We start from the raw sequence: 25,136 nt of genomic DNA on the forward strand, positions 1-25,136 counted from the left end.
TACAGTCAATTTCCATTCAGCATGTTCAGTATTTATCTGGACTTGCCAACAGAACCGAGCCTAAACCAAAATGACTTCTTTGGTTCCCTGGGGAGCAGAAACCTTCATCTGCTTGTGTCTGGCCAATATCAAACAGGCTGTCCACTTGTGTCCCAAGGATGGGGGGGTGCCATTACTTGGGGATTTTAAACACTAGACAGACAAAGCAAAGTGAGAAATACACTGGCTGGGAAACGGGGTAGACTAAGGATCTAAGGGCTCTTCCATCTCTACCTTCTTTGAGTCAGTGAAAATAAAATGCAATGGGGCAAATTCTGTTGCGTTTCCTTTTTTGTAGCTCTGAGGAATGACTGCCTTCCATCATGCACGCTGGCCAAGGATTTTTTTTATTTCCCTTTCCAAATGCAACTGCAACCTGCCAAAACCTGGAGGCATGATGCAGCATTTGGGTCCCATTCTCTTCTCCTTGATCCACCTTCAGGAGATGCCAGCATGCAGAAAATCTTTGCAGCCAGTTGATAGGTGGTTTCTTCACCAGCCTGGCATGCAGACAACTGAGATGTCGTTTTAGGTTATCTGCAGTTCCTCTAGCACTGCACTGTCAAGGCAACTTCATTACCCAGGAAAAGGCTTTTCAGGTCATTCCTAAGTAGAATGTTAGCCGAAACAGACAAAGGTTAACCCAGGGTACTGTGAAGCAGGCGTGAAAGCTGGGCCAACTAGGAAAAATGGGAAACTGTCTGGGACAGCATCTTGGCTTGGAGACCTGGCTGTGGAAGAGCCTCTCCAAAGGGAGGGGTGGGAGCCCCAACACTTGGGACTTTAAAATCTGACTGGATAAAACATTAGTGAATATACAAAGTTAAGCTCTAATAGAAGGGCTTGTGTCTCAGGCTCTCTTCCTACTACAGTGTTCACCATGCTAGTCCAAACAGATGGACCTCAACTGGCATGTCTGAAGAGCCCATCACTGAGGTTTTAGGCACTACACACTGATTTCAAATTCCAGTAAGATCTGTCCAGATCAGACAGCCAAGACTCTGTCCAAATCTTGGCGTGCGCGATTGGCTGTAGGGTTCTGATCTGTCTGGCGCTGTGGTGAGCGCTGACTCACCCTGACATCTCGCTATGGAGAAGGCTTTGTGATGGAGGAGGTCTGACCCATTAGGGTCACTGTAAATCAACATCAGAACCTCGTCATAGATCTAATAGGGAATAGAACCCAGCAGAAGCTGGGAAGCAGAGATCTCCTCTGTAGCTTGTTCTGCTTAGGAGATGATTTCAGGCAGGCTTTTGACAGTCCCAAGTAACATTCTCATAAGAAAGCTAGGAAAATGTGGTCTAGATGAAATTACTGTAAAATGGGTACAAAACAGGTTTAAAGACGATCCTCAGTAGTTAGCAACAGTTTGCTGTCAAACTGGGGGAACGTATCTACTAGGGTCTTGTAGGGGTCTGTCCTGAAACCGGTGCCATTCGGTGTTTTCATTAATGACTTGGATAATGGAATGGAGAGTATACTTATAAAATCTGAACACGACACCAAGTTGGGAGGGGTTGCAAACACTTTGGAGGACAGGGTTAGAATTCAAAACCACTTTGAAAAATTGGAGAACAGGTCTGAAATCAACAAGGTGAAATTCAGTAAAGAAAAGTGCAAACTACCAGGCTGAAGAAGGAAAAATCAAATGCACAACTACAAAATGGGCAATAACTGGCCAGAGGGTAGCACTGCTGAAAAGGAGCTGGGCGTTGTAATGGATCACAAATGAAATATTTAATAGGAGCCAACAATGTGATGGAGTTGTGAAAAAGGGTAATATCATTCTGGGGTGTATTTGCAGGAGTGTGGCATGTAAGACATTGGAGGTAATTGTCTGGCTCTGCTCAGCATGGGTTAGGCCATAGCTGGAGTCCTGGCTACGGGGTGCCACACTTTAAGAAAGATGTGAACAAACTGGAGAGAGTCCACAGGAGAGCAACAAAAATGATGGAAGGTTTAGAAAATCTGACCTAAGAGGAAAGATTAAAAACCCTGGGCATGTTTAGTCTGGAGAAAAGCAGACTGGCGGGAAACCTGAGGCAAGTCTTCAAATATGCTAAGGGCTGTTACAAAGAGGACAATGATAAGCTGTTCTCCACATCCACTGAAGTAGGACAAGAAGGCATCATCTTAATCTGCAGCAAGGATTTATGTTAGATATTAGGAAAAACTTTCTAGCGAGGATAGTCAAGCTCTGGAACAGGCTGCCAAAGGAGGCTGGGGAACCCCCTCATTGGAGGTTTTTAAGAACAGGTTGGACAAACCACTGTCAGGGATGGTCTGGGTTAATTTGGTCCTGCCTCAGTGCTGGGGGCTGGACTAGATGACCTCTCAAGGTCCCTTCCAGCTGCACATTTCCATGACTCTGAGTCTCCATGCGATGTGCTAGCTGCAACTTCCTTTTCCTCCTGTAAAGCACTGTAGCCATGCCCAGCAATGTCCACCATCGCTGCAAATGCTCCCACCATTAACCTGGCAGGTTCGGTATGAAGAATCATCACACAGGAGTCGCTCTCCTCAATATCAGCAGAGGTGACAGATTTGGGGTCTGAACATCAGACTAGAAATATCTCAGCAACCCAAATCCAGGGGTTGTTTAAATGTTAATCCTTCAGGGGCTTTTAGACGACATCTTTTAAACAGAGGTGCTGGGATAGGAAAGATCTCATGGTGTGTTTCTTTTCTAAGGGAGATCGTTTAACTCTGTCCTTGGCCATAGTTTCCCACTGTACCATCTGGTTGTGAGCTATCTCCCAGAGGCAGCTGCATTTCAGTGCTACTGTGTGTAGTCTGTGAACTGCTTTAGGATATATTTTATTCATTTCATGAGGAGGAAGGAAGCTGCCAAATCAACCATGGACTGGAAACATGGGAATGTTGCTTCCTCTCCTTAATCTTTCCTAGTTCAGTGTCTGCAACCCCACTGCTTGTGCGTAGCTGTCAAATCCACATGAGTTTCAATCACTGATAAATTCAAGGCAAGACAACTTCTTGCCTGGCTTTTTTTTTTTTTAAAACGTGAAAAGGAAAAGCCAGAGGCAGAGGGGATCAGAGTTTGCACAGAACTGAGTCTCCCTTGTGCTGGGCATGCTCCAGTCTGTCCCAGACATGGATTAAATCATTGTTTAGATCATGATTAGTGTGTGATTAGTGCCCCGTCAGCTGTGCTAGAGGATAGAAACTCACAAACCTTCTTGCAGTCTCCAGATGCCTGTCCATACGACTAAAGCTGCATCTTCATTACAAATGTAATGCTTTACAAAGATAGCACCTTCTGTCAGAGGGCATCCCCCATGCTATTCTGACTCATACTGCCTGCCCCAGGAGAAGTAGGTAAGAATTACCCCGGATTTGCAGATTGGGAAACTAAGTGGTAGGGAGAGTATGTGATTGGTTCAAAGTCACAGAGATAGTCAGGATGAGAATCCAGGAGTCCTGACTCCCAGCCCCCTGCTCTGACCACTCACCACTCCTTTCCCAGAGCTGGGAATAGAATTGGAGTCTTGCATGCCCTCAAAGTCCACCAGACAGTCAGTGGATGAACTGGGAATGGAACCCAGATCTTCTGACATCTGGGTGTTGATTCTGTGCTTTAATCACTTGACCACCCTCCTTTCTTAAGAAACGGTCACTGTTTTTAGAAGGTCCCTTCCACAGGCCAAACAGCCCCACTCCCTCTTTGCCGGCACTGCAGGAGGACCCTCTGCGTCTTCCGATGCCTGAGCCATCTTTGCTGCTGTGCATTCCAGTGAGAACAATGCTGGGAGCAGGTAACCCAAGCATTCCATAAAGGGTCTGATTAAATTCCCATTAAAGTAGGTGAAAAGGCTCCTATTGATGTCAATGAGAGTTGGATCTGGCCCTATATGACCAGGGATTAATTGAGCCCAATGGGTCCAGTTACCACTTAAATCCTAGGGCTACATTCAGACCTGGAATAAGATGGGGCAGTAAGGCCTCTGATCCAGAATCAGACAGGGCCATAAATAATGGCGTCAGTTACGTGGGGTGCAAAGTGAGTGGAGAATCCGGTATAGATGCTATAAACCCCTCTGGCATTCAGTGGGCATGCAAAACATATGTCAATTACACACATCAGTGGGTGAGTCAGATTAGTACAAAGGAGGCAGAACTCACCCAGCAGCTGTGAGGCCCTGTGACATGTAGGAACAACAGAGGGTGCTGTGCAAAACGCATGACAATTACACAGCAGGGGGATGCAAAACGCATGACAATTACACATCAAGGGGGTGGAAGGCCTGGGGAAGTAGCCGGAAAAGCAAATAACAGACAGGGAAGATAAATGAGTTGGCAGAGCTTCTTTTATTGTCCATCCTCCTGTGATTTGCTTTTCCTGTTTCATGCCCCCTGACACCAGCTAAGTAAAATCCTGCTCCCATGTAAGACAATCCACCGTTTAGCCACTAACACAGAGATGCTGGTGCTGGGGGGGCTCCCTCCCCCCCGGCTTTCAGCCATTTCCATCATATACAGGGTTTACAGTTTGGTTCAATGGCTCTCAGCACCCCCACTATACAAATTGTTCCAGCTCCCCTGCACTGATGTCAATGAGGCCTGGATCCAACCCACTTCCATCCAGTCTTCTGACCAGCATTGCACCCAACACGCAACCCCATTTAAGGCACCACTAAATATGGACCCCAATCTCACTCAACAATAAGCTTCCCCTGCACAAGTTGGAGTAATTGATCTGAATGATTCTTGCCCACCTCTAACTTCTAATCTCCTAGCCGCTAACATGGCGTGTCACAGAAGCCCTGTTATTTCCCTGGGTCAGCACGATCAGGTGCCCCTCATGCAGCCGGATTTTCCTCGGGCTTTTACAGCGGTGGAACTCCATCATTCCCGAGGAGTTACTCCTGCTTTGCGCTGGTTGAAGGGAAAGGAGGGTCAGACCCTCAGGCTGCTAATTCTCGGTGTGCGAATGAACTCAGCGAGCAGTGAGGGAGCTGGGCCTACAACTATGTTCGGGGGGCAGTTTAACACGGGGATGCTGTGAGTTGCAAGAGTGCCAAGCACAGGGAGTTGCGGGGGGGAAGCGTGGAAAAGCACAGGGCCTGGGGCTTTCTGAAACATCGCTTACCTGCTGGGGCACTTGCACACCTGTTAGCTGGAGGGGGGATACCGACGGTGGCTTAGCCTGCACGCTGGCTTGAACCAACAGCCTCTGTCAAACAAAACACCCAGAGTTCAAGGTGAATGGAGGAAGCAGGAGTGATTACAGCAACAGCATCCAGGCATTTGCCGGTTATGATCAGGCCCCAGCATTTAACAAAGAACCTGGAAGCAGAGGGCATCAACACACTTCACAAAGGGGATGAAGTATCATTAGCCCTGTTTGGTCCTAGGGCACAGAGCGGGGAGCGACCTGCCCAAATTCATACAGTAACTTAGTGACAGAGCTGGGAACAGAACCCAGGAGTCCTGATTTCTGGTCCTCCCCACCCTGTAACTTCGAGACACACTCCCCTTCCAGAACTGGGAATAGAACCTAGGAGTCCTGACTCCCAGCCCCCTGCTCTAACCACTAGCTCCCACTTCCCACCCCCAAGCTCGGAACAGAATTCAGACATACAGCCCCTCAGCCTGCCCTAGACCACAAGAGCTGAAATGATTTCATGTTCACCAGGCCCAGAAGCAACAAACAAATCCAAGGAGCCCAATTCTAGCCTGATTTATTTCCCCTGCAACAAGTCTAACAGCACCCAGCTGTCCCCCAGGAAGATCGCCTGCTTGTCCACCTACCTGCTGCGTGGCCTGGACTTGCTGCACCACCTGTGTTGGCACCCCAGACTGTGTGGCCGTTGAGCCCGGGCTGGACTCAGAGACGGAGTCACTGGGCCTCATGGCACCTTCTGGATTTCGGAAGAGGAGAAGAAAAGGTCACATGAAAAGTCTGAGGAAGGCAATTCAGAAAAGGTGTCCAAATCCCTCCTGTATATTTCAAGGGAGTTGCAAAGTGGACTGAGCACAGGACTGGTGTTTGGACCTATGGGGGGTTCTAGTCACAGTGCTGGGACGGGAAAACAGCTCCCAGACTTGGGAATGGAACCCAGGAGTCCTGACTCCCAACCCCGTGGCTCAGTAGCTTCATGCCCACATGTAGAATGGAGCTCTCTGCCATCAGGCATAACTCCTCTGATTACTGTTCAGCACCCGGTGTGAATTTCAGCCTCTGCTTCTAACCGAAAGAAAAACCCAGCAACCGCCTCTACCAAAAACTAGTGAGAAAACAGGTGACTGAGGCCTCTGATACAGTCTGCTTGTTCGATGGACCCTTAACGCAAAGACATTCCCTGCAAAGCAAGCCAGGTACTTACGATCACAAGGAATTGTACAGAAACAATCGTAATACATGGTGCAGTGGGCACAGGGGTGTGCGTTTGTGTTTGCTCCCCTTCCTTGCGAGACAGGTAATAAAAGACCCAAGGCTTTTATAACCAGGAACCTTGGCCACCTAATCCCTGCCAGTTCTCACCAAAGCTCTAGTGAGGCTGGTTTAGAATAAACATCCCCATACTAGTAGGTGCAATCCCAACCCTCTGATCCTTCCAGGGAGGGGTAGGGGGAGCTCATCTGGGGCTGATTCTAATCGAGAAGCAGGAGATCACGTTTCATGGGTGTCTCGTTTGACATTATCAACAGAAGAGTAGGAAAAAAACAGCTCAGCGACCTTTCAGGATGGTGAATTCGTCTGTTTCCTTCAGGCGCTTGAACAAATCAAGGGTAACGATGGGTTTACCAGCTTGGGAACTCCGGGAGGCAGGACTGGCTAAGCGGGAAGCCCTTTTCCCACGTTAACAGCTATGATTCCATGGACCAGTGGAGATGGATTTTGAGGAAGCTTTTGCACGATGGGTCATATGGTGTCTGGTGCTCTGGCATTTATTGAACAATTGAGCGGGGCCCTAGCATTGGTAATGTGCAGAGTATCTGGCACTTGATAGTAACCATATTTGTGTTGGTTATTTTGTACACCACAGAATCGGAGACATTAACGATGGAAAAAACGTCTTAGTGCAGCCAGGCCTGATTCCTGTAATCTACGTTTCACGCAGGCAGCTGCACTGCTACCCCCAATGATTCTGATGCAGCTTCCAAAGCCTGAGGACCTCCTTCGACTGATCTGCCTGAACTCCCACGGACTTCAGTGAGCAGCCCTGGCCCCTTCTTTCCTAACCCAGATGTTGGGAGTTTGGACAGTGATCGGTTAGGTGAAACTTTGTCAAAAGCCTTTGGAAAATCCAATTCCACTGGCTCCCCCATGCCATCCAGCAGCACAGTGCCCCCTGTCATCACATTAGCTCATTAAAAAGGAGGTGCCGTGGCCTACTGGACAGAGCACAGGACTGGGACATTTCCTAGCTCTGATACTGCTCTACAGAGCAACCTGGAGTGACTCACTTTGCCTCAGTCTCCCCATCTGTAAAATAGGGATGATGACAGTGAGCTGCTTTGTTAAATGCTATGCAATCTACTGGTGAAAAGCGCTAGATTAAAAACAAGGGACGGTTCTTTTTATTTTGTGGAAGATGCTCTGTAAAGCGTTTTGACCAAAATTCCTGCCCTCGCCACTCGTCAATAAGTGGCTGCAACCCTCTGCCCCAGAGGCAGGTGCGTTTCAGTGAGTCTGTGTGTGTGCGCGTAGGTCGGGATCAAAGACCTGAGAGAAACGTTACATTATTATCATATTCCTTCCCTTTAAATTCCAGCTCCTCCAATTTAGATGGGTATTTCTAATGTGCCTAAAACTGCAACAGCCATTGATCCGACCGCACTGTAAGTTTACAAAGCATGTTGGGACCTGAGTTAAGCCCCACAGCTACCCTGCAAGGTAGGCAACTATAAGTATTATTACCTCTGCTGTTCAGATGGGGAAATGAACGTCAAAGGTATTAAGACGCCTAACTCCCATTCAGATCCAGGTGCCTACATAACTTTTGCAAAGGAAAACCATCTCTTTGCGCCGTCTGCAAACATATTGATGCCCATTTCAATTAGATTAAGTGGGAGATGAATGCAGAAAGAAATCAGCCCCTACACAAGTTTCTAGGTGGCGAGATCTTTGCTCAGCTGTGCATCAAGCCACCCCCACCCCTCCTCCTTCACCTAAAGGCCAGATGGTAGGTAAACCTTTCATTATTATTGCTTTCTTTCTCTCTCTCTCTCGCTCCCTTTTTAAAGGCAGCAGAGCGTGGGTTCCTGGGATTACAAGGCATTTTGTGTTATTAGAACTGTTTCCACTGCTACACTGGTGGGGAGAGAGAGAGGCTTGTCTGATTGCACCAGGGTCAGTGTTATTGACTATGGACCAGATCCCGCCAGGGGCTAGAGGGCAGCAGTCAGTGGCCGCTGCAGAGGCTCAGCACCTCTTGGCAACTTCTCTCCCGATGGAGTTGAGCACCTCCCAGGTAGGGTCCCCCTCTGGGTACGGCGCTGTTCACTTTGCTTATAGGTGCTGGAGAAAGCTGCGCCTGGAGTGCCCTAATGGCGTCCCAGGAGCAAGAAGTGATGCCCGAGAGAGGCATGCTCACTTCCTTCACAGTGCAGCAAAGCAGGGAACTGGATGATTGCTCTCCCAAGACCAGCTTCAGGGGCTTTAATCGCCACAGCTCTGAGCTGGCTCAGTAGGAAATGATTTCTGGAAGAGTGAAGGAGACCGATGTCTTCTAACTAACTACACCTCTACCCCGATATAACGCTGTCCTGGGGAGCCAAAAAATCTTCCCGCGTTATAGGTGAAACCACGTTATATTGATCATGCTTTGATCCACTGGAGCGTGCAGCCCCGCCCCCCTGGAGTGCTGCTTTACCGTGTTGTACCCGAATTCGTGTTATATCGGGTCGCGTTATATCAGGCTAGAGGTGTAGGTGGCTATGCACCACCCCTCACACACCCCCTCTAGCCAGCCAGGTACTCGATATTCGGGCCTGATTTTCAGAGGTGCTGACACCCACAGTTCCAGCTGAAGTCAATGGTGCTGCATCAGTCTACACTTGGTGAGGATCTTAGCCTTTATGCCAGGGAACTAGAAGGAATAAGACTCGTGGCAGATCTCTGGCCTGCATCACTCCAGGATGCGAACAGAAGGGTCAATCTATTATGACAGGGTCTGCACGGTGGAAAATCTGCCTTAGCTCACACTCCCCTTTGAGAATTACAATGAATCTTCTCTGAATAAAATCCGAGCCAGATTTAAAACCTAGCGTCTGCAGATAGCCCTTAATGGAACTGAACTGGAGGGGAGGGAAGTGTTGGGGGAAGTCTGCCAAAAAGATAAACTCCAGCTTTGGTTATAGGTGGATGTCTTAAGACCTTACAGGGAGTGGCTTGGTAGATAGAAACCCAGCACCTTCTCCAATTAAACTTTCCACTGCTAGGAAAATACAATCTTGTTAAAACTCCCAACCGAAACATGAATCAAAAGGCTCAAGAGATTTCTCAACAGCTTAGGTGGAGCCTGATTATTATCTCAGGCTATCCAGTTTCTCTGGATGATATTTCATGCAACTCTGCAACACACGACTGAAGTCAGCGAGAATATTATCCGGCTGTTTTCCTTGCCTGCCCTCAGCTATTTAGTAACAATCTTCCTTTCTATAGGAAACCGACTGCTCCTGATCTGGGGATGTTTAGATCTAGAAGGGATGGTTGGTTGGTTCTGATTCAGAGTTAACTGGAAATGTTCCGCCTATTAACCCATCTCTTTCTACTGCTTATTCAGACCCTGGCCTGAATCACAAGAACGTGCTACAGTAAGGGTTTCTTAGCATGATCTCACAGGACAAAGGGCCTTCACACACCTGCCTTCTGAGACAGAAACTAGAATATAACCCAGTACAAATTGTGGTATTTATGGACGGAGTTCAGTTCTTAATGCATCTTAACATACTTGCAAGCACTCAAGCGGTTCTACTTACTCACCATTCATCTACTCCAGTGATGACTTAAAGGATTGGGAAACCTGCCTTACAGTGATAGACTCAAGGAGCTCAATCTAACCGAGAAAAGGCTAAGGGGTGACTTGATCACAGCCTGCAAGTACCTGCATGGGAAACAAAACTTTGATAATGGGCTCTTCAATCTGGCAGCCATAGGTCTAAGAAGCTCAGATGGCTGGAAGCTAGACAAATTCAGCCTAGATGTAAGGCGTACATTTTTAACAGTTAGGGTAATTAACCACTGGAAAAATTTAACAAGAGCTGTGCTGGATTCTCCATCACTAGCAATTTTTAAATCAAGACTAGATGTTTTTCTAAAAGATCTGCTCTCGTACACACAGGAATTAATTCAGGGAAGTCCTATGGCCTGTGTTATACAGGAGGTCAAACTAGAGGATCACAACAGTCTCTACTGGCTTTATAATCTATGAAACCTGGATAGATTGGCTCTAGACCAATAAATAATGTGGCTACAACAGTACATAGCCATCGTAATAGATAGGTTCTACAGTGACTAACCTACGTTTTTATGACTTCTTGTTTCTGTTAGACCTGCAGAGGAAACCCAGTCCTGGGAGAATGAGCTGGATTCTATTCTAACTTGTGAATCACCAACGGAATACACTAAATTCCAAATTCAAATCTGAATTGATGATGCGTAAGCTGGAAAGAACCTGGCTTGACTCCCTGACCTCAGGGGGAATTCGCGGTCTGGTAGCATTACATTATTATCTTTTCACTTGAAAAGCGAGTACATCTGTATCCGGAGTTGTCGAGAGGTGATAAAGGAGGAGCCTCGCGTAGACATTCTCAATAGCAGCAGTACATTGGAATAAGTCCATCTCTTGCTGAAAGTCTCTTGATGTATGGTTAGTTCTCAGTGGAGAGTCAGCTCTCCAGATCACTGTATAAAGGTGCCTCTGTTTACCTGAGCCTGTTCCACAGCTTGGATTTATTTTAAAGTGTGTGTTCTATTCTGAAGAGTGATCATTGCTCCTTCTTACCTCTCAGACATTCGCCCTGGCAGGATCTACCTGTAGAGGCAACAGTCAGATTTGGCTGCTTCTCACTCTGATTAGCCCTGTGGAGCCAAGAGAGCTCTGGGAGAGCAAGGTAGAGTCTCTTGTGGCTCATGCCTCATCGAGAGAATTGCTGATTCAATTCTGAGGGGGTTACAAAGGCAATGGGGCTGCACAGCTGTTCCTGGGGACAGAGATTCCCTGCAGAGCCATATTACTGGTACTGACCCAGAGGACAGCAAGAGGCCAGTGTGACAGGGAAGATCAGGCAGAGAGGAAGGATGGTTCCAGTAGTTCAGGCACTGGCATGGGATTTGGGAGACCCAGTTCAATTCCCTGCTCTGCCCACAAACTCCCTGTGTGAACTTCACCAGCTCACTTAGTCTCTCTGGGCCTCAGTTATTCATCTGTAAAATGGGGATAAAAATATTTCCCTGCTGCCCACAGGGGGCCTGAGGGTAAATACAACAGAGACTGTGAGGCGCTCAGATACTGTGGTGATCCAGGTCATAGAAGGACTTAAAACAGATAAGAAGGAGTTCATGCCCATCTATTGCAGGCAGAGGTGATTGATATTTGTTTCAATTATATACATGTACCCAGAGGCTGTGTCCATAGACAGATGATATAAACGTCTGGGCCTGATCCTGTTCTCACTGAAGTCAATGGTCTCCTGAGGGAGCAAGACTGGAATAAACATACATAATGTTCTGCTGAAAGGGGCTAGCAGTTAATCTTGTATCTAAAGACAATCCCAGATCTCACTAAAACTTATGTTTGTGGCAAGCATAGTTTTAGGCCCAAAAGAAGAAACAATCAAGACCCTTTAGGTAGCAGAGACAGCTGCGAACATGGAAGCTACCACCCAAACCACTGGGTCACATGGTAGGTCAGAGCTAAGTTGTATGGGCCGAGTGGTTTTCCTGGTTGCAAACACAGGGACTAGGCTGTCGGTTGCTGCCTGTGTGTGTTGGAAGAAACAGCCAGGAGTGTGAGTGTGACCTTGAGGTGAGGCAGAGTGTCTAAGCTTCTTGGGCACAGAGCTCGCCGGAGGCTCAGGCATGGGAATTTCTGAGGGAGGAAATTGCCTGCTGCTGTTTGTTTCTATGGTCAGAGAAAACAGCACTCTGGACATTTTTTTGGAAATAAACAAGATAAACCAAGAATATACCTGACTCCTGTAATCAATCCCTCAGCCTAAACAATTCTGAAAGGCCCCTGACACTAACCAACCACTCAGGCTGAAGGAGCAACCATAACATGTGAGAAGCCATGAGGTTTTCCCCCACCACACTCCTCCCAGACTTACCGGACACTGTGACTATGATATACTGCTGCGGGGCTGGTGCTGGAGTTTGTTGGCCTGTGGCCTGAGCCTGTGGCTGTGGGGCCTGGATTTCCGAGACATACTGTTTCTGAGTGGCTGGTTGCTGCGGGCTTTGCAATTCCGCTACATACTGTTGCTGGGCTGCTGCTGGTGCCGCTGTTGTCACCGTCGTCGCCGGCTGTTGCTGCGCCTGTTGCTGTTGTGACTGTTGCTGAGCTGCCTGTAATTCCGTAACGTACGCCTGTGTTGCCATACCAACAGTGGGGAAAATGATAATAAATAAGGCTTTTTTTTTTGCTTCCTTTTGTTGAGAAAAAAAAGAGGAAAAAACAAAATAAAAAAAAGAAAGAAAAAAAAACCAATTAATCAATTGTAAAGCGATCTGGGGATAGAAACAGCTCCCTGCTGTTCTATTTGTTAAGCAATAACTTAATTACACCCCATGGTTAATAACTAATTACAGTCAATTACAGCAGGAAAAAGCAGTAGCAGAGTTCATCTTTCTCTGCGGAAACAGGCCTGGAAAAGTAACGGTTCTGGAGAAACCTGTTCAGAACCAATCCCCACATTATGATTAGATGCAATTTACGAAGCTGCGTCAATTATCTCCCAGATCCCCACCACTACAACACACCCTTTTTAACTGTACTGAAATTAGAGATCAGCCTGCTTCTGCTCTCGCGTCCACTAAGGGAAATCTGCAGTAACTCCATCAAAGCCAATGGGCATGAGGGAGAGGAGAAGCAAGCCCTTAAGCTGGCATTTTTGGTAGTGGCCTCGGATTGTGGGTGCCCAATTTGAGGCGCCTTGGGCCCAGTTTCCAGAGGTGCTGAGTGCCTGCATCTCCAAATGAAGCTGGGAGTTTGGAAATTGCATTCATTTCCACATAACAAACGATCAAGCTTCCCCTTGATGGATCAACTTCAACCCCAGGGGCTACTCTCCTCTTACACCATGGCTGGATTTGGCCCAGCACATGGGAAAGGATAGCTTTGTGCTCAGACACAAAACCCACTAGACCAGATTCTGCAAATCAGTGCCACTGATGTAAATACACAGATTCACATCAATAGAGCAGAATTTCGTCTCCAGGCCTGCTGGAGGTTCTGACAGCATCATCAGCTCACCCCTTGTGAGGCTGAGTCCTGCGCAGTTCACTGTGTCGGAGATTCATGGATAAAATTTAACTAAAACAAGGTCCCGTCAGCTCCTACAGATATGGAAACATCCCAGGACACTTTTCAAAAGAGTCTCTCATTCATGGCCAAAATTTCCCCTCTTTTTGCCGTTGTGCACCTGCTGACTGCCCCTCTAAGCCCCAGAAGTGGCTGCATTTCATTGGTGGTGTATGTTGAAGGGTTTACGAGAAGCTTTGCAGTGAAAAGTGCTATGCAAAAGTCAAATATTATTAGAAATCTGAAGGTCTGAAGCAGGCCCGATCATCAGAAGGGTGCCAGGCCTCAGATATATTAGAGAAGGAGAGCGCTCACTCTTACGCCTGACACACATCACACTTCCTGTTACTGAGCATGTTCATGTTACAAGCGAGCCCATGGTGGTAGACTCCAGTCTACAATAATCCCTTGACACTCCCAAGCACTCTTGGACTGAGGATCTTAAAGCAATTTACAAGCATTAGTTAATGAGGCATCTCAAAGCCTCTGGGAGATGCTAGTGGCGTGGGTAAACTGAGGCATGGAGCGAGGAAGTGACTTTTCCCAAGCACACACAAATGAGTCAGTGGCAGAGTTAGGACCAGATCTAGATTTCTTTCCAACTGGTCCCTTACTCTACCCACCAGACCACAATGCCTTCTAGCCTTGTATAACCTCACCATCCTGATTGTCAGCCTTAGTGTGATCTAAGGGTAAGAGCAGGAGCCTGGAAGTCAGATCTCCTGGGTCCCACTTTCCAATCCATCAATGGAGTCAACTGGAGGAGCTCAGCTGAGTCATTTTGCCCCTTGGTGCCTCGGTTTCCCCATCTGTAAAACAGGGATACCACTGATGATTGATTAATATTTGTAAAGCAAGTTGAGCTCCTCGGAGGGGAAGTGTTCTGAGGAAGGGCATGAAGACACTCCACTCAGCTTTGCACACCCCAGTCCATTTCCTGCTCTGCTAAAGATAAGGACAGAAGCTCAGACAGCAGCATTTCTGGCGTATGCGCTCCTACGCAAGGGTCTCTGAGGGAGAAGTCATAAGAATCACGCGCTGTAAGCAGCACACAAGGCCATCAGTTGCTTCTCAGAGACAACAGCCCAGACTCCAGAGTTATGACTGCCTGAAGCTTTTCGAGAACAGTTTTCATTTGTCACTCTGATCTGCCAAAGCTCCCACCCCAGAGCCGTTCTAGGGCTGCCTGTTTGCCCTTAGTGTGCTTCCCAGCTCCATGCCTCCCAGCTGTCACTCGCATCACAGCTCTCCCTGTCCCTTCCACCTCGGTGGCTCTCGGAGCCCACAGAGCTACTTTAGCCTTTTATTTTACTCAGCAGTAACACAAGGAATCTACAGGCCTGTACCCTGTAAGACACTGGCTAAAGCAGGTTAACATAAGTAAAGCAGGCCCATGACTCTTAGCACTGTTAAAATGTCCTGACAGTTACCCTAGATTTTGGGAAACTGGGAACAGCTTGCTCAAGAGAGGGAGCTGGTTCATAACAATACCAGGCAACCTCAGGAACACTGAGCAGAGCCTGGGCTTGGGTATTTTCGGATAGAATAGCTGGCAGATGTTTAACCACAAACTTGCTTTAGCAATAGGTAATGTCTATGATAATGAGCTAAAAAACATTAATATCTTAACCTACAGGATAAGGGCACCCTGATATTCTGAGGGGGAGGAAGCTGGATATGGACAGGGAAGGCTGGACATCTGAATAAATATTCCTGATAGGGCCAAGGCCCCATAATAGGCCAAGCCCCCATGTAGCAAGGGCTGGGTTTCCATCAGTGACCCTTAAGCTTTTCATTGTTATCTACCAACAACCTTTGGGTGTGGGGGTTCCGGACCATAGGACTCACTGGGCATGCCAGGGACAGGGCTGGTCCTTTGTCTCTCACCGCCAGGTCCCCAAGGAAGGGTGTGAGTAGATACAAGTATCTGAGCATACACACACACATCCCTACCTCTAAAGGTCTTTTCACCCAGCAGCACTGCACACTTCTGCCACAACTGCAGCTGGGAGAGATGGCTTAGAGTAGGGGTTCCCCCCTGGCCCCATGCGATAAAAACTCCCCAGCCCACCTGTGCCACAATAACTAGTTTTCTGCATAGAAAATCCAGGGCCGGTGTTAGGGGGTAGCAAGCACAGTAGGTGTCTGGGACCCCATACTGCAGGGGTCCCCCGCAAAGCTACATTGTTCAGGCTTCAGTTTCAGCCCCAGATGGCAGGGCTCAGGGCCCCGGGCCTCAGCCCCATGCGGTGGGGCTTTGGCTTTCTACCCTGGGCAACAGCGAGTCTAATACTGGCCCTGCTTGGTGGCCCCCCTGAAACCTGCTCACGGCCTTCCGGGGGTCCCGGATCCCGGGTTGAGAACCACTGGCTTAGAGATCTAAGCATCAGGTAGGAAAGAACTAATGCCTAGAGCCTCTGGGAAGGAGAAGTTCTAGTTCTTAAAGGAGACCTTTGAGCTGGTTCTATTCCCCGCTCTGAGAGGTATGTGTGATCTAAGAGTCAAGACACCTGGATTCTATGCCCATCTCTGTGACCTTGAGTGAGCCATCCCCCATGCCTCAGTTTTCCAATATGTAAAATGGGGATAAGGACGGTAACCTTCTGTGGAGACAGAGAGGATTACCTAGTTAATATCTGCAAATCTTACTGAAGATGTGAAGAGCTTCTGACCCAATGAAAAGATGTCTCTTTTCCAACATTACTAAGTGTCCCCTATGGATCATTTGCAGCCATGGGCACATGCGGCTAGCCAGGCATTTCCCACATGCCAACGGCACTGCGATAGCCAGGATTGCTTTCCAGCAGGCAGGGAGGCCACAGCATGTTCAAAGCTGCAGTGCTCAGCTTAAGGCACAAGGCACAATCCACATTCCAAAGGTTCCTGTGCCCTTGGTCACTCCTTTAGGAACATGCCAAGCTTGGAAATAACCTGTCTGTTTTTAGATCCATGCCCCACCCCCGGGATGAATCACAGCAAACAAATACGGGTCCTGATTCTCCAAGATGCTGAAGAGCCTGCGTGGGTGTGCGGCCCCTTCTGAGGCAAGTTCCTGGCTCCAGCCACTTGCTGATTCTTCTAACGCTGCAGAGCAAGAGGGCCAATCTCTCAAATCAGGCACATAAAACCTTCTAAAAGGTCCGGATTGCATTAAACTGTCCTCCTCCCCCAGAACAAAGGAACACTCCGGGCTACTGAATGCCCCAGTCAGAGGATACATCCCACAGGTCTTCACCAACAGAGGCTGCTACGATCTGTGGATGGTGCTTTTTTTAAAGCACACAGTAGTCTAACAATATGCTATGGAAGCTTCCTCTACACAAGATGAATGCAAATGGCAGACAGCTGGGAGACTCAGTGACCACTGCGAATGAGAGAGAGACATTCCAATCCAGCTGCAAGGTGCTGGGGGAACTGGCTGGTTCAGGGGTCACCTAGGCTGCTGGTCCCAGTCTACATTGGTAATTTGGTAGTGACCAAAAATTGCAGCTTCTAGGGTTTCTTTAGTGACCCATGTGAAATGAGTTTGGAAGTGGTCACAGGCCAGTTCCTAGTGACCACCTTAGGGGCTTGGCCACATTCTAGTTCCTACTGGGTTGGGATAACAGCACAGGACAGGTGGCTTTTTCAGGGTAGACAGGATTGGAGTGTGTTTAAACAATGATCCTGAATTATGCTGCACATAATGGTTTATTCTCATAGAATCACAAAAATGTCGAGCTGGCAGGAATCTCAAGAGGGTCATTAAATCCAGCCCCCGAGAATATCCCTGACAGGTGTCTGTCTAACCTATTCCTAAAAACCTCCAATGACGGGGATTCCACAACCTGCCTTGGAAGCCTGTTCCTGTCCTTCGCTATCCTTCTAGTTAGAAAGCTTTTCCTAACATCTGTCCTAAACCTCCTGTCCTGCAAATTAAGCCATTTCCTTCTAGTCCTACCTTCAGCGGCCATGGAGAATAAGTGATCACCATCCTCCTTGTATCAGCCCTGAACATATTTGAAACTGCTCTCAGGTCCCCCCTCAGTCGACCTTTCCAAGACTAAACATGTCCAGTTTTTTATTTTCTCCTGATAGTTCAGATTTTCTAAACCTTCCATAATTTTTGTTGCTCTCCTGTGGACTCTCTCCAGTTTGTCCACATCTTTCTTAAAGTGTGACTCCCAGAACTGGACTCAGAACTCCGGCTGAGGCCTCACCAGTGCCGCGCAGAGTGGGACAACTACCTCCTGTGTCTTATGTATGACACTTGTGTTAATACACCCCAAAATTATATTAACCTTTTTCACAACTGCATCACATTGTTGACTCATATTTCAACTTGTGATCCACTATAACCCCCAGACCGTTTTCAGCTGTATTACTACCTAGCCATTTATTCCCCATTTTATACTTGTGCATTTGATTTTTCCTTCCTAAGTGCAGTATTGTGCACTTGTCTTTACTGAATTTCATCTTGTTGATTTCAGACCAATTCTCTAATTTGTCAAGGTCATTTTGAATTCTAATCCTATCCTCCCAAGTCCTTGCAATCTCTCCCAGTTTGGTGTCATCTGCAAATTTGATAAGCATACACACCACTCCATTACCCAGGTCATTAGTGAAAATATTGAATAGTACTGGATTCCTGACAGACCTGTGCCGGGTCCCACTAGATACTTCATACCCATTTGACAACAAACCATTGATAGCTACTCTTTGAGTACAGTTTGTCAACCAGCTATGCACCCATTTTATGCTAATTTCATCTAGACCACTTTCTCCAGTTTGCTTATGAGACTGTCATGTGAGACTGTGTCAGAAGCCGTACTAAAATCCAGATATATCATGTCTACTGCATCCGCTAGCCCAGTAACGCTGCCACAGAAGGAAATTAGGTTGGTTTGGCATGATTTGTTCTTGACAAATACATGCTGACTATTACCTAGAACCCTATTGTCCTCTAGGTGCTTACAAACTGATTATTAAATAATTTGTTCCACTATCTTCCCAAGTATCGAAGTTAGGCTGGCTGGTCTATAATTCCCCAGGTCGTCTTTGTCCTTTTTAAAGACAAGTATTATGATTGCCCTTCTCCACTCCTCTGGGACCTCACCCATCCTCCAGGAGTTATCGAAGATAATTGCTAACGGTTCCAAGATTGCTTCAGCTAGTTCCCTAAGCACCCTAGGATAAATTTAATCAGGCCCTGACGACTTGAATACTTCTAATTTATCTAAATATTCTCATCTACCCTGCAAGCCTGAACCAGGCTTCCATAGTATGAGGGGACAACGATGGTGTGAACAAGTTCCCTCAGCATGTTAGGATTTACAGTGGGACCTAGCTGACTGTCTTGGCTAATGGTTAAATGGGCCATACTTGCCTCTTACCCCAGAGTGGGTCCCTCCAAGGCTGGAGGTGGGAAGCTTGCACAGGGGAAGCTTGCCTTGTCATTGTTCTGCAGAGCGATCTCAATCCAACACCTTTCATCAGCAAGAAATTCACCAAGCTTTGAAGGTTAAAAACTCTTACAAAATGACAATAACTATCTCATGTTCCTGTAGAGCCTTTTCCTTCTAAAGAATTCCAGGGAGCTTATGAAACTGGCATGCATGTTACACATTGGCATTATCACTAAAATGCAGCCATCTCTGGGGGGGAATGTGGCAGCTGTTTAACAGCACACAGCAAGCATATAGTTTAGGAGAGGGAGTGAAGAAGAAGCTGAAACTGCAGAGGCAAAATGGAATCACCTGAACTGGAATTTGGCCAGGAACCTCAATTTAACAGCCTGAGTCTTGTGATTAAATCTCTTATTTCATAATGTGCAGGACCCAGTCTGGAGGTGCTTTATGTGGGAGTGTAAGCACACAAAGATGCTTGAGAAGACCCATGTCTGCTGCACAAAGGGGGGGAACCACAGCAACAAAGACCCAGTGGCTGCCAACTCTGCAGTTCTGAGCTACTGCATGAGAACCTGAAGGTGAAATTGGTGAGGAAATAAAAGTGAAACTAACCAGTCTGTTTTCACTGACCAAATTCAGCCCTAGACCCAACATAAATAGTGAGAAGTGAATCAGGTTTGTAAAATCTTTTCATTTTATAAATTGAAGGTGTCAGGAGTAACACAGCTAATGATAATTACTAATATTCTTTACTTCTCTAACACTGTCTATTGCAAACATTTATGAATTAAATTTCTTAATGCTTTTGGGAGGTGGGTATCATTATGTTCATCTTTCAGAGAGAGAAACTGAGGGACAGAGCGGTTAATGTGGTTTACCTGAAGTCAAAGAGGAAGCCTCTCGTATAGCTAGAAATGGAATCCAGAACTCCTAACTCCCAGTCCTTTACTCCCAGTACTTTAATCACAAAACTACCCTTCCTTTCCAAGAAAGGCAGGAACACTTTTAAAAAACATATGCTCTTTAACCTGAGCATGTCCCTGTACTGTATTTGTGTTGATTTTAGTGTTTAATAACACAAAGTATCCACTCACACCAGCTCCACTGGCCCTTTAAAACGACAGATTTGTCTCGCCAAGGATCAAAGCAACAGACTATTCTGCCTATCTTGTCTCTTTTTCTCATCTGACACAGCAGCATGGTTTGTTCTCCAGTTAGATCCTGTGAACAGCATCCTCCCCTCCACATGCATGAGACAAAGTGCTGGAATCTCTTCACAAAACATGTGATTTGCTTAAAACGGACCAGTTAACACTGGGTGGGGCAGACTGATACAAAAGGGCATGGATGACAGGAACTGATTAAAACTCTCCAGGCTTTTGGAATGACAAATTTACAGCCAAGATCCCTGATTAGAGGGTGTGATCCTGTAAGGTGCTGGGCACCCTCAACTCCCTCTGGCTTCAAGAGATGTTGAGGGCACTCAGCACCTCGCAAGTTTATATCCTGTATCCCGACTTTTGCAACATAAGAGCCTTCTCTTCCTTCTCACTCAACCTAAACTGATCAATGTCCATTCAACTCCTAGTAGCTACTCCCCCCAAGCCTCATCTCTATATATAAAAACATCTCATTCCTCCCCATTTTACCTATCCCCTTGCAATTTATTTGTGAAATGCCCAGTAGGAGGTCAAGGGGAAAGTCACACAAAGGATCCACAGCCACAGACCAAGATAAACGCAGCATCATAATAAAGTTATTTAATAGTAATGCGAACCACAGGAAAATATACAGAAGGAGCAAATCCACCCCCTACTGAACTTTTAAAGCCAGGGAATGGGTAATTTAGAGCCAGGGAGAAGGTAATTTCCCTGGTGAATGGTCCCCATCCCTAATTTTCCTGAATTGCTCCAATTCTGTTGACAGGATTCAATTTACTGAGGACATTCATGGGTTTGGAAATTGTTTCCAGGGCCTAGGAAATGTGATCATGCTGTGTCTGCTCTGTGGTATTTTGATGCTATGTTGTCATCTCCCAATGCCATAGTGTGACAACACAACAATGCTTTGACACACTGTCAAAATGACATTTTGCAGAAGCATGAGCAGCGGCAGCTTTGATGCCATTTTGACACACAAGTGACATGTCACTCACAGCGTGAGGGTGTTTTGAGACGTCAGCGTGCTGCCTGGTGGAGTGATGACGTTTCAAAGGCACTGTCACCTCCTGTCACCTTTTGACTCCACATGACGGCCATCGGGTTAAGACATGAAGTTTTCAACATATCATCTTCACATCTTGTGGCACAACGCTGCTCGGAGGCAAGGCCCCCTTTTGCCAGGACGAGTTTGACATCATACGGTGATATTATAATGCACATCTGTGCATGCAATGCTGATATTTTGACATCACCATCACCACACGGTGCAAAGAGGTTCTGATGCCACACTTGGTCATTTTGAAGCCTGTGGCATTGGAATAACATCTTGACTTTTTAATGCAGCCTTGTGCGTGGCCGAGACGAGGCTGTACCCTAATGACAGGTGAACGACCCATCACGGCGTGGGGGTGATGTCATTTTCACGCCTCGCTACGCTGACCTGGCAACGCCTCACAATGACGTCATCATAAAACACCAAGGGGGCCCGGCAGCGGGATCTTGCAGCCTCCCCCACGGATTGGGAGAGCCTGGCGTGGCCAGGGCGCGCGAGCACGGGAACATACCACGATGACCCCCTGACAACCTCACCGCTTGGCCTTGTGATGTCATCGGATGACATCATGGGCCCTGACACTGCCACGTGCCTTATGACATCACGGGGGGGGGAACCCCGCCCCACTTTGGAAACCCACCCTAGTGTTGGGGGCAGGGGGCTCCCCGTTTTAGCCCCTCCCCCTCCCCCCATTGGTTGCCCCGGTGCCCCGCTTCTTTTCATTGGCCCGTCCGCCCACCAATCACCGGGGAGCGCTGTAAGCCCCGCCCACCGAGCCTGGGCCCTTCTTAATCCCGGGGCAACGGCCAGGCCCTCACTCGAGCGCGAGCAGCCTCTGAGTAATCGACTGTATCACGCCCCCCCCCCCCGCCCCCGCGCGCGCCTTCCTCTCAGGGGCGCGGCCCCTCCGGCGCCCATCCCCCGCAGCCATTTTGTGTGGAGGGGGATTAGAGTAGGACCCACCTGAACTGTCCCTCCCCGCGGCCCGGTCTCGGAGCCCCGCGGAGGCCGCTTCCCTTCAGGCTCCGACGCGCCGGGCTCGGGTGGAGCCGCCGGTCATCGGCCGCGGCGGTGCCGGATTTTTGGAGGGTATCGATTAGTCGGTGGGGGGAGGGGGGTCCGCTCGGGGCGGTTGTTGTTGTTGTTGCCGGGTTTCCTGGTCGCCACGACTACCGTGGCTATGGCGCCCTCCGTGTTCCCTCACCGGGGCAACTGTTGCTACCCACCTCGGCTGCGGGCGGGGCCGAAGGGGGAGAGAGGGAGGCCCCTGGGCTAATTGGACGGAGCTGACCGCTCCATTGGGTACCCCGGCTCTCAATCTTCGCCCTTCTCGCTCTGATTGGCTGGAAGCCCTGCTACTCCTTTGACGTTGCTTTTCCAATGCTGGTTGTAATTGGTCTGATTCGCTTGGAGCGTGCTGATTGGCTTCTCTCCACGTCCGTCTCCACGTTGATTGGGCAGTTCCTCCGTCGGTTTCGGGGTGGGGCTGGAGGGGGGGGTTGAGGAGGCGGGTTGGGATTGGCCAGTCAGGGCGTTGGCTGGTTGCGATTGGCTAGAACCGCCTTCAGTCAGTTGGAGGGGAAGCGGCAGTTGGGCCCTGTAGAGCCGTGCCCCAGCGTGGGAGCAACGCGCAAGCGGGCTCTGCCCTGGGGGATGATGGGAAATGTAGTTCTTGGCTAGTAGAGGCCAGGGGTTGCCCTGCCTGTCTCTGCTGTGGCTGGAGGGGACAAGGAGCACCGCCGGTCTCAAACCTGTGACGTCACTGCGCGGGGTGTGACGTCACCCTGTGCCTCTAAACCCCAGTGATGCCACGCCTCGTGAGGCAGTGATGTCACGGGCACAGCCCTGGGTGCTCCGGGGCACGGCACAAGCGGGCACCCGCCATAGCGCATTGGCACAGACACACGCCACAGGGCCAGATCCTGACCTGCCTGGCCCCCGTGCCGTCACTCGTGCTGGTGCCTGGGGGCTGCTCGCCTGCTGTATTGCCTGGGGAACGTCTGGCGCTTCCTCTGCACCCGCACAAAGGACTGAATGAACAAACGCCGGAGGGTGGATGCTCCGCTTTTCCGCAGCCATCGCCGTACCGTTTCCCTGTTAGGCTCTGTGCTGCCGCCCATCGCCATCGCCCGAGCGCCTGACCACAGTCCACTGGTGTTTTCTCTGCGCTCATTTATGTTTTAAAAATCATGAGAACTGAGATCTTGGAGCATGAGATAGCAGCCTCCAGAAAGCATGACGGGGGGGATGATCCAGCCCAGTTCCTCACCTGGGAATGGCAGGTCCTATGTGCCAATGTGCTTTAGCCAGGCCCAGAGGGACCCCTCTCTTGTCTTCACGTAGATTTTTGTTTCTGAGCCTGTGCAATCCCCTGCCTGTTGGATGAAACTGACAAAGAAGGAAACCTGTTTCTTAGATTCCCAAGATCCCTGAATTGATACTTTAGGTCTAGCATTCAGATAAAAATCTATCATAGTTACCAAATTCATGCAGCTTGGGTTGTGCTTTCCAAGGGCTCAGAGCACTCAAGCAGTAGGTGTGAAACTTCCTGCTATCACAGGTTCAAATCCCCGTAGGGACAGCTCCAGCCTTCAATTTAAATTGAGTTGCTGGGTCAGACTTTCTCTGTTATGATGGTGTAAATCAGGAGTGACTCCTGTGAAATTGATGCAGCTATGCTAGGATGAGGTCTGCACTTCTTGTGGAACATGCTTTTAAAAATAGACTCCTCGGTGGATGTCAGAGGCCTGAGGGCACTTGTGGTAGGGTTTGGGGAGGGGGAGCGTTTGCCCCAAAGCTGTTGCTGTGCGAAATGCATATGAACCTGAGGGAAGGGAAGTGGCACTCATAGCTCTGTCTCATTTATCTCCAGAGAAGAATAAGAAACTTCAAAAGAGATATGGTGGCGCTGTTCCTCCCTAGCACAGGGAGCGTCCCCCCCAAGGAGAGCATGGACTGTGGCTGAGTTTTTGGAAATGAGTTGTTATCTGGCAGGGCAGGAGGGGCTCCAGCCGGGGTTATCTCTGCGCCGCATGCTGGCATTTTCCGCACAGCCCACGGCCTCTCACATCGGAGGAGGAAGGACATAATTGAAAGGAGATAAGCAAAGGTCACTGTCGCTCCTGCTGTCTGGGGTGATGCAAGAACGCTCTGCACTGGGTGATGAGCTTGTGGGGAAAGCTCTGAAGGAATGAGATTGCTGAGGAGAATCAGGAGAGCTGGGTGATGCTCGGACAGCTACGTGTGTTCCTGCCCCACTGCCTACAGTGCCCCCTGCTGGCGGAGGCTGGGATTGGAGTAGCTGTGAGCGCCTCACAACCAGCTTTCTTCCAGCTTTCCCTATAGGGAATGTAGTGTCTGCCATCCACAAAGTCTAGAGGAAACGCTAGATCCCCATAACGACTCCAGGGATGGAGAGGGCAAAGCAGACAGACAAGACTCCTGGGTCTGTCCCCAGCTCTACTGCTGACTGCCTATGACAGCTCAGGAGAGTCCCTGACCCTCTCTGTGCCTCAGTTTCTCCCCATGGCAAAGTGGGGGTAATGGTCCTCACAAGGGGTGGGAAAAGCCAGTTCAAGGGAGCGGGGCCCTCAGGAGCTTCCAACCTTCCCAGCAGCGTCACATGGGCAGCTCTGACCCCTGGCCTTGTTGGCTGGGGGAACGACAGAGGGGTTTGAATGGATGCTCCATGCACGGAGAGGGTTTGCGTGCGTGCGCGTGTGTGTGTGTGTGTGTGTGTGTGTGTGTGTGAGAGAGAGAGAGCACACAGAGAGCCAGCGGGGGCTGCCTCTGGCTCACGGCCGACGTCTGTCCCTCCGCCTTGGCCACAACGATAACCAGCAAAAGGTTATCAGTGTCTCGCTCCCTGGCACCCAGGCCTGATGTCCCCAGCTCCAACGGAAAGGTCTCTGTGTGCCACTCGAGTGACTCGGCCAGCTAATTGGAGAGATAGCACCAGAGCCGATGGCCAAAGGCCACCCTTTGTGCGGTGTCTCCGAGGGGCTCCTC

At 48.8% G+C, this 25,136-nt stretch overlaps 1 protein-coding gene across 2 annotated transcripts in view; it reads right to left on the reverse strand.

Moving 5' to 3' along the window:
• The window catches only part of RFX1 (regulatory factor X1), a 51,679-nt gene extending 29,305 nt beyond the window's left edge, over positions 1-22,374 (reverse strand). The window contains exons 1-4 of one of the 2 annotated variants that reach the window (XM_074935642.1): positions 22,092-22,374; positions 12,335-12,653; positions 5,810-5,919; positions 5,148-5,231 (exon numbers count right to left, since the gene is read on the reverse strand). In XM_074935642.1, coding sequence (XP_074791743.1) covers positions 5,148-5,231; positions 5,810-5,919; positions 12,335-12,605 — 465 coding nt within the window. In that variant the 5' untranslated portion in view covers positions 12,606-12,653; positions 22,092-22,374. The remainder of the gene's footprint in view (positions 1-5,147; positions 5,232-5,809; positions 5,920-12,334; positions 12,654-22,091) is intronic. The other variant, XM_074935643.1, reaches the window with a different exon arrangement.
• Positions 22,375-25,136: the final 2,762 nt, after the last annotated feature.

Source organism: Natator depressus, chromosome 20 (assembly GCF_965152275.1).
Source record: "Natator depressus isolate rNatDep1 chromosome 20, rNatDep2.hap1, whole genome shotgun sequence".
NCBI lineage: Eukaryota > Metazoa > Chordata > Testudines > Cheloniidae > Natator > Natator depressus.